The 11,620-nt window shown below is 66.0% G+C and overlaps 2 protein-coding genes across 3 annotated transcripts; one reads left to right on the top strand and one right to left on the bottom strand.

Moving 5' to 3' along the window:
• Positions 1 to 238: 238 nt before the first annotated feature.
• Positions 239 to 2,489, top strand: TMEM54 (transmembrane protein 54). The gene is made up of 5 exons (XM_075522407.1): positions 239 to 793; positions 1,306 to 1,365; positions 1,538 to 1,720; positions 1,815 to 1,949; positions 2,106 to 2,489. The coding sequence occupies exons 1-5, from the start codon at positions 260 to 262 to the stop codon at positions 2,196 to 2,198; spliced, it is 1,005 nt and encodes a 334-aa protein (XP_075378522.1). The 5' UTR covers positions 239 to 259; the 3' UTR covers positions 2,199 to 2,489.
• Positions 2,490 to 2,821: 332 nt separating this feature from the next.
• HPCA (hippocalcin) lies at positions 2,822 to 4,590 on the bottom strand. Of its 2 annotated transcripts, none has more exons than XM_075522260.1 (3): positions 4,213 to 4,590; positions 3,415 to 3,520; positions 2,822 to 3,105 (listed from the first exon to the last, which is right to left on the bottom strand). In XM_075522260.1, exons 1-3 carry the CDS (start codon positions 4,588 to 4,590, stop codon positions 3,008 to 3,010), a joined length of 582 nt encoding a protein of 193 aa, XP_075378375.1. In that variant the 3' UTR covers positions 2,822 to 3,007. The 2 variants fall into 2 exon arrangements, with proteins under 2 accessions (XP_075378375.1, XP_075378376.1); XM_075522261.1 differs by having other exon boundaries at positions 3,415 to 3,522; positions 4,431 to 4,590.
• Between the last annotated feature and the right edge of the window lie 7,030 nt (positions 4,591 to 11,620).

Below are 11,620 nucleotides of genomic sequence, written 5' to 3'. Positions count from 1 at the left end.
GGAGGGTGCCCCAGCCCTGCCTGCAGCTCCAGCGCTGCCCTCCTGCAGGGGAAACTGAGGCAGGGAGGGGAGGGGAGCCGAGGGACTCGGACGGGGTCAGGGACGGAGCTGGGCTGAGCACCAGGTGACGGTGGGTGTGTGAGGAGAGCGGCCCTGGTGGAGGGACCCTGGTGGGTCCCGATGGAGGAATGTCCTGGCTGCTGCTGCGGTCACTCCTAAAAGCGCTGGGTGCCGAAACGCAGCGCTGGAGCTGTGGTTTATGGGCAGCCGCTCTCCCCAGAGCTTCCTCATCGCTCCGGGGAGCCCCAGCCCTTCCCAGTGCCACCAGGGACGCCTGTCCCCATGGCTGCTGGCCCTGCGCCGCTGCCTCGGTCCCAGGAGAGCCGGCTGGAGCGGTGGTTTGCATACCTGGGCTGCCGGCGGCTGCCACCACATCACCTCCTGCCTCGTCCCCCCGCCAGCATGGGGCACGTCCTCTGGGGCTGTCCCCAAATACCCCGTGCCTGTGCTGAGCGTGGTGCAAGGGCAGGAGGGACGGCTTGGTGCTGGCCGCCCCACACCGTGCAGCCTCCTTCCCCCTCCTCTCTCCTCTGTCTCAGGCCACCTCGATCCCGGCAGCCACCAAAGGATCCTCATGAAAACAGGTCTCATCCTCCTCATCATCGGGCACCTCAACTTCATCGCTGGTGCCCTCGTCCATGGCACTGTCCTCCGCTTCGTGATCGACCCTCGGGATGCCATCTCCCTGCAGTACGCCGTCGCCAATGCCGCCTCCATCATCTCCGCGCTGCTGGTACCGCGGGGTGCAGGGTAGGGGGGTATGGGGGGCGTGGGGTGCATCTGGGGTGGATGCAGATGCATGCAGGGTGGGCAGGAGGCGGGGTGCAGGAGGATGTGGGATGGATGTAACATGGATGCGGGGTGGGCACGGGGTGGGATGCAGGAGGATGCAGGATGGATGTAATATGGATGCGGGGTGGGCAGGCGGCGGGATGCAGGAGGATGCAGGATGGATGTAATATGGATGCGGGGTGGGCACGGGGTGGGATGCAGGAGGATGTGAGATGGACAGTGCTCCGTCTCCCCTTCTCTGCTCTAAATAAGCCTTTCTAGCACAAAACCGAGGGGTATTAAATGCACAGGGACTTTTTACTGGGTGGAGGCTGGGGGAGATGAATCACTACCCCCCCGCGATGCCAAATTGGCCAGATGAGCTTTCAGGGACAACGTCAACAGGGAAAGGGGACTGATGTCCCTGGGGCAGATGGGTGCGGTGCATTGCTGACCTCCCCGCGTCTCTCGCAGACCATCTCCTGTGGAATAGCCGCCCTCATGCTGTCCCGCTACCTCACCCCCACCGCCCTCGTAAGCACACCCGGCCCCGCAGCCCCTCGCCCGGCACCCAGCAGGCTGCAGCCGCCCCATGGAGCATGCACAGCCGCCACGTCCCCTCGCTCGGGGACCGTCCCCGGAGAGGGAGCCTGGACGGGCGGGTGTGCGTGGCCCTGGCTCACCATGCTGCCTCTTCTCTTCCCAGAAATGGGCGGTTTTCGCCCTGAGCGCCAGCAGCAGCCTGGGCTGCCTGTCCTGCCTGCTGGGGCTGGCCATCTCCATCGGACTTACGCTGGGCAGCCAGGGCCGGGTGCTGCTGGCCCCCTGCACCTTTGTCACCCTCGCCCCGGTCTCCCGCGAGTGCCCCTTCGATCCCACCCGTGTCTATGTGAGTCCCCAGTGGGCTGTGGGCTGGGGCTGGCCATGCCTGCACTGGGCATGGGGGGATGCAGGTGGGGACCTGACACCCCGTGTCTCCGCAGAGCTCCACGCTGTCCCTCTGGGCCATCTCCCTCCTGCTCCACTCGATGGAGATCGTCTTCAGCATCCGCTGCCTCCTGCTCACCGTCGACCTCCTCCGCCTCGGCCGCTGCTGCCACGGGGTGCACCGGGGGAAGGTGACTCCTGGTCCCCGGGCTCAGCACCGACCTGCTCCCGTGCAGGGCTGGGACAGACCCAGCTGGGCTCGGGGGCTCTGGGACGGGGGTAGGACTTGCTGACCCGAATCTCTCGTCCCCCCCGGTCTCGTTCTTATCATCCTCTCTGGCTTGCAGGTCTCCTTGCAGGCAGCCCCCGCAGACAGCCCCGACCCCGGGCAGTGCCTGGGCTTGCTGGGGCTGGACAGTGTGGAAACGGCGCAGCTCTGAGTGGGGCCCGAGGGCTGACCCCGTGGATGTGCCCCGGCCAGCCCTGTCCTGTCCCAGCACCCACACAGCCCCACGATGGGACCCAGCTGCCCCCCAGCCCAGCTATCGGGCAGACGCGTCCCCTGGATGCCACCAGCCAAGAGACGTGAGCCCATCCCTGTGGCCTCGGGTCACCTGGGGCTGCAGTGAGGAAGGCGACTGGGCTGGATCCAGACCCTCCGGGGAGGAACTTTCTCCTCAGCATCGACGGCCCCTTTCCCACCACGGACTGCACTGACACAAACTTTTATTCTGCAGGTATTAAAAGACCAGAAGTGAGTCCCCTCCCTGCGGCCCCCACCCGTGCGCTGGCCGTGGGGAAGGGGCTGGCCCCGCGGCCGTGGCAGCGTGTGCATGCGTGGGGGGTGCTGGGGGGCCCCAAGTCACCGGGTCTTTGTCCTCTGGACCGTGTCCCCGCGCCCGCCGGAGATGCAGCAGTGGCTTCGCCGCCAGACTTTCCCACCAGGCTGCGTTGTCCCCCTGCTCCGAGACCCCGGTGCTGCGAGGGGACCGTCCTTGCTCAGGGCAGACCCTGCCTCCGTCCTCCTTCCCCCACTCGAGCCAGGGCAGGAGCCCCCCTGGTGATGGGGACCGTCCCCCCGGGCTCCCCCTTGTCCCAGCCTCAGCCGGGCTCCAGCTCTCTCCCCACGAGGGGCCACGGGGGCACGGCGGTGGGGGCCGCGGGACCCAGGCAGGGGACGGTGGCAGTGGCCGGCTGCAGGGTCGGGGGGTGGTGTGGGGCCGTGGGGGGCCGTGGGGGTCCGCGGGGCTCAGAGCTGCGCGGCACCACTGGGGTCACACTGCAGCAGGCGCACGATGGACGGGTCGCTCTTGGCACCTTTGATGAACTCCTCCAGCGAGAGCTTGCCTGCGGGGGGGGGGGGGGGGGGACGGACACACGACACAGCTCAGCCCCGTGGCCACCACCCCGTCCCAGGTGCACACGTGCGACCAGAGACCTCCCGGCACCGCGGACGCCCACCCATCCAGGATGAGCACCCCTGGGGTCTGCTCCCTGGGCTGCGGGAGTGTGCCGAGCCCCTCCGGCTGCCGGGGCTCCCCCCAGCCACCCCGGCGAACGCGAGCCATTTAATCAGCACGCGTGTGGCTCCTTCTAAGACCCCCGGATTTAGCCATGAGACCTTTCCCTTAATCCCCTCCATCTCCTCTCATTTACCGTCGTTATTAGTATCCATCTGTCGGAAGATTTTTTCCGTTCTTTTCTCCGGAGTCGATTCATCTTCGGGCATGTTCATCACGGAGGAGACCATTTTGTAGATGGCCTGGGAGCGGGAGATGGGGGTGAGGGTGGGTGCAAGGTGGGCGCCGGCTATCGCCCACCCGAGACAGGGGACAGAGCTCTGGGCTTCGCTGGTGTTTAACCCCCTCCCCGTGCGATCAGGCTATGGGGAGCTTTAGCTCCCAGCACGGTCGGGGTGGATGCAAGCGGCAGCCCCAGGGAAACAACCAGGAGGCAGTTGGAGCTGCTCCTGCAGGGAGGAGGTGCCCGCTGAGATGTCACTGCAGTGGCCTCGGGAGTCACCTTCTGATGCCGATGCCACCAGGTTGCGATCTGGGCAAGGAGAACATCTCCTGCCAGTTTGCCGACAACACGTCCCTTTGCCCCAGGGTGCTCGGGGACGGCTGCCGTGCACCCAGCCCTCCCCAGGAGCACGGTGAGTGGGGCCAGAGGGAAGAGCCCCGGGACAGGGTGACAAACAATTGTCCCCGGGACAGGGAAGGACCAGGGGATGCCCCGGGGTGGACTGATCCCTGCAGCCGCAGAGCTCAGCGGGAGTCTCTCTGCAGACAGCAATAGGCTCCGTCCCACGCGCTGTCAAGCCCTGTGCCAGGGGTAAGGCAGGGTGCACGTCCCCAGCCCGCTCGCATCCCGGGAGGGGACAGCCACCGTCACGCCAGGGTGACACGCAGGACCACACGCTAGGAGCCGTGGCGGGGCGAGGGAGCCCGGTACCTGCACGATCTCCAGCATCTCCTCCCGGCTGATGTAGCCATTGCCGTCCAGGTCGTACATGCTGAAGGCCCACATGAGCTTCTGCTCCAGCTTCCCGCGGGAGGTGACGCTCAGGGCGATGATGAACTCTCGGAAGTCGATGGTGCCGTCGCCATTGGTGTCAAAGGTGCGGAAGACGTGCTCGGCGAACTTGGAGGCATCGCCGTAGGGGAAGAAGTTGGCGTAGATCTTCTTGAACTCCTCCACGTTGAGGATACCCGAGGGACAGTCCTTCAGGAAACCCTTGTACCAGCCCTGCAGCTCCAGGTCGGAGAACTCGGTGTTTTCTCGCAGGTCCTGGAGCATCTCGGGGCGCAGTTTGCTGTTCTGCTTCCCCATGCCGCTGGGACGTGCCGGCCGTCTTGGGGGACGAGCACTGCAGTGGGGCAGGCGCCTGGCCCGGCTTGGGGGGGTCCCTCTGCGCTACAGGAGGGGAGAGGGATGGGGCAGCGCTCCCTGGCAGCCCCCGGACACCCGGGCGGACGCGGACACCGATGCAGCCCCCTCCATCCCCGCTGTCCTCTCTGAGCTGTCGGGGCCAGCCCTGGGGACCACCCAGCGCTGGGCAGCGCCAGCCCCCTCGCGTTTGCGTAATAAGCCCTTATAGCTCATTTGCATAATATATAGGCGATATATAGCTGGCATCAGGAGGGCAGAGCAGCCTGGAGGAGGGGAAGGGGCCGGATTCGGCTCCGGGTCCAGCCCAGCTTTGGGGGTGGCCAGATCTGGGTCAGCTCCCTTGGAGGGAGGGTTATTTTCAGCTCCTCCGCTGCCTCTGTTAATATTTGATGCCTCTGGCTGGCACTGGAGCCCCGGGGAGGGCCGGGGGCTACGGGGCTCTGCTCGGGGCCCCCTCCTCGCTTCAGGGTGCCCACACCCCTGGGGGACCCAGTGCACCCCATCCCACTGGGGTCATCCCCGAGGAGTGCAGAGGGGCCGGGAGGAGGTCAGGGTGGGTGCCCAGCATCTGGCCACACACCCCAGGTCCCCACACTGGGGGCTCTGGGGGGACCTTGACCCGCTGCCCCCACCCCAGGCTGTGTTGTGACCCCTGTGTGGGGAGAGGATGGGCTCAGGGGAGCTTCATGGGTGCATGGGGGGCTTCAGTGCCTGGAGCACCCGCTGTCTTACCCAAAGTAGGGAGGGGCCCCAGCACCCCTAAACCCCCCGTCCGTTGGGATCACAGGGCAAATAGGACTCCCCAGGAGGAGCATCTCAGTAGGGCTGGACCCCCTAGTTACGTGGGGCTGGGACCCCACAGTGTCCCTCCATCACCCCCCCACACGGCTCCATCCCCACTCCAGCAGCCCGAGGGAGGATCTGCGTGTCCCCACCCCACCCAGGGGACCCCAGCCAGGGCCCCCCGGGGCCGGCATGACCCCCAGCCCCACTGCCCGGGGGGCTGTGCCCCCTCCCCACTGCCCGGGGCAGCTCCCGCCGCTGGGAGGGGAGCCCGTGGGGGGCTCAGCGCCCTGAGGGAGGGGTTGCAAGGACCCCCCCAAAACGAGCACCTCCGGAAAGGTGGTTGGGCACCCCCGGGGAAGATGCTCCCGGAGCGGGGGGGGGCTACAGGGGATTCCCCCCAAAGCGGGCACCCCCGGAGAGAGGGTGTTGCCGGGGACACACCCAAGTAAAGGTCCCCCCGCGGGGGTGGGTTACCAGGCACCCCCGAAAAGATGTGGCGGGGCGGGAGGGGGGCACAGGCCACCCCCGGCACGGTGCGGCGGGGCGGGAGGGGCTCTGCAGCCGCCGGCGGGGAGGGACGTGCCCGGGGGCTGGGGCCGTGCCGGTGCCCTGGTCCCCCCGGCCCCCCAGTGCCCCCCGGTGTCCCCCCCCCGTGTCCTCCCGTCCCCGCAGCCTCCTACCTGCCCGGGGACGAGCCGCCGCCGCCGCCGCCGTGCGCCAACGCAGCCCGGGAGCGCCCGCCGGTAGCGCCCGCCGCAGCGCCGGGCTGCGGGGGGGCACCGGGGGGCACCGGCTCCGGGTGGGGCACCGGGGGCACCGGCAGCAGCCCCATCCAGGGTCTCCCACCCGCCCCCGGGCCCCACGCACACACCACCACCACCCCACCACCCCCCCCGCGGGACACTGCCCCACGCAGCTCCCTGCCCTGGGGCTCGGTGTGCAGCCCCTGGTCCCCCCACAGCCGGGGGCTGGGGAGAGGGGGGAGACCCCTGTTGCACTGGCAAGGGCTGTGGGAGCACTGGGAGCACTGGGAGCACGTCAGGGTTGCTGCGTTGGCACACCGGACGGATGAGGCGGTCGTGGCCATCTCCGTCCGGGAGCTGGGGTCTCAGGCTGCCTGCAGACCCAGGCGGACACGACATGCCCCTGGTCAAGTCTTCAGGGACACGACATGCCCCTGGGCTCAGTTATAAATGTCACTTGTCCCTTTGTAGGGTGCCATCCTGCCCCAGGGTGCCATCCTGCCCCGGGCTGCCATGAGGTGGGTGGGATGGGGAAGCACAAGGGTGCGTAAACACACACACACGCACATCCCTGTGCATGCACCGAGCTGGGGCCCGCTCTCTCCATGTGCCACCCCTGCCATCACACCTGCCTGTCCCCATCCCGTCCCCTCGGAAAGAGCCGCTGCCCCAGGACATGGGCCAGGGTGGTCCCCGCAGGGACAGAGCGAGCCAGGGGCTGCGGGGATCCCCCACGCATGCCTCGGGCATCCCCAGCTCCGGGGCACAGGCTTAGCCATCACCTTCCCGCTGGCCCAAGAAGGTGTCAAGCCAGGCCTTTTGGGGCTGGAAAGGGACATTTCGGGGTGAGTGTCCCCAGCACGCAGCCAGGGGCTGATGCGGCGTAGCATCGCAGCAGCCTCGCTTGTTCCCGGGGCTGGAGCAAAGCAGCTTTCGGCAGAGCCTCCAAGCAGGCTCGGGTGGAGGCAGACGCTCGCTATAAGGAGGTGCCATTCCTGGCAGGTTTTCCTGCACCAGCTCCGTCCGTTTGCAAAGCCCGGGATTGTTCAGCAATGCCACGGGGAGCAGATGGCAGGGGCAGATGGGAGGAAGAGGCACTCTCCTCCAAATTACACAAATAAACATGCCTAAAGTGATTAAACCCACAGCCCCGTCGCCAGTCTGGGCGGAATGGGGACGGGACGAGGGTGGCTGCCGTGGAACGGGGAGCTGGGGGGAAAGACCGCTTGAGAGACTCAGGACGGGGCTAATTCACCCCAAAATCTGCTGGGCACTGAGATCAGTGAGGCTGAGAGGCTGCAGGTGCCTGTCGGGGGACACCTGGCACCTCCAGGCCTAAACCACCAACCTGAAGCGGGGCGGGAGATGGGGACCAGCCCTGCTAAAGTGGCCGAAAGCCACAGGCACGTTTGGAAACACCGGTGGGCAGCACTTGCCTGAACTGCTGCCGGGCTGGCGAGGGGACCCAGCCCAGCCTGCGGTGCTGGCCCGTGAGGACCACAGGGACCTTGCTGTACCGCAGGAACAAGCAGTTATTAATAATAACGGCAATATTGGTCTCTCATTGTGGTTTTTCTCCTTTTTTTAACAGCCTCGTGGTGGTACCGTTCCCCTGCCTGTTGCTGGAGGACTCTCGAGGACCACAGACCTGCACAGGCTCCTTCCTACCCTTCACCCGCACCGTTCGGTGCCGAGCCTCCTCCTGGGCGCTGCCGTCTCCCCATCAATTCCTTCTCACCCTCCACATCGCAGCAGCCGTGTCCGTGCCCCAGCCTGGTCGAGGGGCCGGCAGCTCCACAGGGTCAGAAACCCTCCTTGGGGTCTGGGCGGGGGTCTCACACAGGCCTGGCATCGAGCCCGAGGGGCATTTTGGGAATGGGATTGGGCTGGAAACAAGGGAACTGGTGATGAGACCGGTGTCTCTCCCCATCCCACGTAGGAAAGATGTTTGGAGAGGGGTATGGGATGGAGACTGGAACTGGTGTGAGCAGAGAGGTGAGGAAGAGGGAGAGATTTGTGCCCCCGGGGCTGAAGGCGTCCTGGGGGGCCGGAGCCGGGCAGCCTGCGCGCTGGGAGGTGCCCCCACATGCAGCGGTGCTGGCAGCGGTGCCGGGAGGAAGGACCAGGGCCCCTCGAAGGTGGGGGTGCCATTTCCCCTCTGATAATCTTCATATCTATTTTAATCCCCCTCTGCATGAGTGACAGAGGGCACAACTGACGCAGGCTGATTTGAAAGCATCCCATTTCCGACTCAAACCCGGCCCTAAACCCACCTAATCCCCTGCGCTGGAATGGATTGCAGGAGGGAGAGAGAGGATAATACGGGGTGCGGGGGGCATGGGCAGGGCCGTACTCTGCCATCAACCACTAAGTGATGTACAGGGTCCCTGGGGTTGGGGCAAATGACCCCCAACCCATCCCCTCTGGCTCCTCATCCCCTTCATCCCAAAGCCTTGCATTTTTTCAGCTCACAGCCCCTCCATCACCCCACGTTCCTTGCAGCGGTGCCGGGCACACCAGCTCATGCTCCCACCAGCCAGTTTCGGGGCTTAGCTGTGTCACGGGGGGAGCAGGACCATCCCCTGGGGTGCCAGAACCCCAAAAGAGCCAGAGCAGGGAGCTGGGCTGCCTCGGGGCTGGCTCCCACTGGCCCCAGCCTTGTGGCCGAGCCCCGGGCAGAGATGCTGCCAGGAGGATGCTGAAATGGACACAGGCACCCGCTGCAACGTCTTCCCCGCTGCCAGCGGGGCGAGACATGGGGTGTTGGCAATGCTCTGGCTGGGAGATTCCCCCTCCTCTTCCTCCTCTGCCTTCTTCTTCTCCTTCTCCTTCTCCTCCTCGTGGGGATTTCTGTGGGAATTTCCTGCGCTGTCATAGCAGCCGTGAAGCCCCCGAGGAGTCACTGCAGCGGGACGGGGTGGGATGGGGCTGCAGGTGAGACCCCCGTGCCCTGCCCGGGGCAGGGGACACACACACAGAATCACAGAATCACAGAATCACCGAATCGTATAGGTTGGAAAAGACCTTTAAGATCATCGAGTCCAACCATAAACCTAACACTGCCAAGCCCACCACCACACCATGTCCCTGAGCACCTCATCCAAACGGCTTTTAAATACCTCCAGGGATGGGGACTCAACCACTTCCCTGGGCAGCCTGGTCCAATGCTGGACAACCCTTTCAGTGAAGGAAAATTTCCTCATATCCAGTCTAAACCTCCCCTGGCGCAACTGGAGGCCATTTCCTCTCGTCCTATGGCTTGTCACTTGGGAGAAGAGACCGACCCCACCTCTCCACACCCTCCTTTCAGGCAGTTGTAGAGAGCGATGAGGTCTCCCCTCAGCCTCCTTTTCTCCAGGCTGAACAACCCCAGGTCCCTCAGCCGCTCCCCATCAGCCTTGTGCTCCAGACCCTTCCCCAGCTCCGTTGCCCTTCTCTGCACACGCTCCAGCCCCTCAATGTCTCTCTTGTGGTGGGGGGCCCAACACTGAACGCAGCATTCGAGGTGCGGCCTCACCAGTGCCGAGCACAGGGGACGATCACTGCCCTGCTCCTGCTGGCCACGCTATTTTTGATGATACACACCCCACTGAACACGTCCCTGTGCCCTGGCACACACGCAGGGCGGCCATGTCCCGGGGGCGCACAGCTCCGCACACACGTGCACGCAGGGCAGCGAGTGTTGGTGTCAGCTTTGGCGTGGCCCCGGCTGCCGTCCCCAAGCTGGCAGGGCTCGGCGATGCTCAGGGAGGGGGGGTGCCCAGGGCTCGGCGATGCTCGGGGAGGGGGGGTGCCCAGGGCTCAGCACACCGTGGTGGGACATTCAGGGGCTTTGGTGATTTGGGCTCCAGCATCAGCCACCCCGACCTCACCGGCCACGCGTGCTTATGGGAGAATCCTCACGTGCGGAGGAGCCCAGGCATGGCCAGGGTGGCTGCGGGTGCCCCGGAACCATGCCCTAAGGAGGGTCAGTGCCCGGCAGACAAACAGGCACCATCCCCACAACTGTCCCCGCAGCCTGGCGGGGTACTGGGATGAGCTGGGAGGGGAGAGGGCAAAGCAAGAGGGGCTCAGCCCCTGCCTGTATCAACAAACCCAACCGGGGTCTCCTCCATACCCTGCAGACCCCTCCCCGTGGGCCTGCACTGGCCCCAGGGCTTGTCCCCGTCCCCACACCATGCACGGCCCCGCGGAGGACATGGTGAAGGTAAGCGGAGCCGCGGCAGGGACACGGGGCAGGGGCTGCAGGAATAGCCGAGGATTAAGAGCAAATGCCCAGATAATGAGGATCTTTGGTAAAAAGCCCATTTGTATAATTTAAATCTCTAATAGGCTTCCTGGAATACAAAGCCCTTTGTGATGCCCGATCTCATCTGGATCAGGAGCTGCTCGCTCGCTAAATCTTGACTTAGCGCCGCGGGGATGCAGGGACGTTTCATAACGGAGTGGTTCCATCCCACGTCCCCATGTCCCCGTGTCCCCATGTCCCTGCGATGCCCACGCTGCCGCCCTGAAGCACGTACAGCTAACCTTGCCCCGGCAGCCAAGGTCGGGGCTCCTGGGGACATCTGTCCTGGGCCCCATGGGGCACATGCGTGGTGGCACCTGGACACGCGTGTTCAGCAGTGCCGTGACATGGAGCTGGGACGTGTTTCAGGGCAGTTTAGGCACAAGTGGGTCCCCAGCTGTATAAATGGCCATGGGGGGGGGGGGGTGGCTGCCGCAGAGTCGAGGGGAAGAAAGCATGCTGTGGGCATCTTCGTGCCTCGTTTTCTGTGCCACCTTCCCTGGCAGGGTCTGCAGAAGTGCAAAACCCCGAGGGGTTTCCTCCCCATGGAGGCAGTTTGTCACCATGTCCAGAGTGTCACAGGGCTCCCCGAGTTGTGGTGGGGACGGCCCATGGCTCTGCCCCAGCTTGTCCTGCCCGGGGGTTTGGGGCCGCTGGCAGAGGTGGCCGAGGGCAGCCAGGACGTGCCCAGGGCTGGCTGGGGGGGCTGCAGCTCGTCCCCACTGTGTCCCCCCATGGGACTCGAGGGCTGCCGAGGTGACGCCACCGTCCCGGGCAGCTCACGGCCCTGTTGATGGGGGTGGGACCGGGGGGTCTGGTGCTGGGGTGGGGGGGAGCACGCCCAGAGGGGTCCGGACCCAGCCTTGGCCCTTGTCCCCCAAACCTCCCCAAGGACCGGAGGGGTTAAACGCCATCGCTACTGTCACCAGTGCCACCAGTGCCACGGCCACGGGCTCCCTCTCGTGGCAGCTCGCTCCAGCTCATGGGGTGACCGAGGAGCCACGGGGACCCGGGGGGGGGGGCAGCGGCAGCCGGGGCAGCGGGTCCGGGGAGCCCGGGGGGGGGGGGTTGGAGCCGGGGGAGGGGGCTCCGAGCCGGGAGGCCCCGCTCCCCCCGCCGCCATCCCCGCCGGGCCCCCCGCCCCCTGCGGCAG

The sequence above is a fragment of the Mycteria americana genome, chromosome 21 (genome assembly GCF_035582795.1).
Source record: "Mycteria americana isolate JAX WOST 10 ecotype Jacksonville Zoo and Gardens chromosome 21, USCA_MyAme_1.0, whole genome shotgun sequence".
NCBI classification, from domain to species: domain Eukaryota; kingdom Metazoa; phylum Chordata; class Aves; order Ciconiiformes; family Ciconiidae; genus Mycteria; species Mycteria americana.
This window is presented reverse-complemented; position numbering and strand designations above follow the sequence as displayed.

Bases quoted from the DNA above. Each gene is read 5' to 3' on its own strand.
- TMEM54 (XM_075522407.1), top strand. From the start codon at position 260: ATGGGCAGCCGCTCTCCCCAGAGCTTCCTCATCGCTCCGGGGAGCCCC. The intron at 1,366-1,537 runs GTAAGCACACCC...TTCTCTTCCCAG, and splicing joins ACCTCACCCCCACCGCCCTC to AAATGGGCGGTTTTCGCCCT. The intron at 1,950-2,105 runs GTGACTCCTGGT...TCTGGCTTGCAG, and splicing joins ACGGGGTGCACCGGGGGAAG to GTCTCCTTGCAGGCAGCCCC.
- HPCA (XM_075522260.1), bottom strand. From the start codon at position 4,590: ATGGGGAAGCAGAACAGCAAACTGCGCCCCGAGATGCTCCAGGACCTG. The intron at 3,521-4,212 runs GTACCGGGCTCC...TCCCGCTCCCAG, and splicing joins AGATGCTGGAGATCGTGCAG to GCCATCTACAAAATGGTCTC. The intron at 3,106-3,414 runs GTAAATGAGAGG...CCCCCCCCGCAG, and splicing joins GATGGATACTAATAACGACG to GCAAGCTCTCGCTGGAGGAG.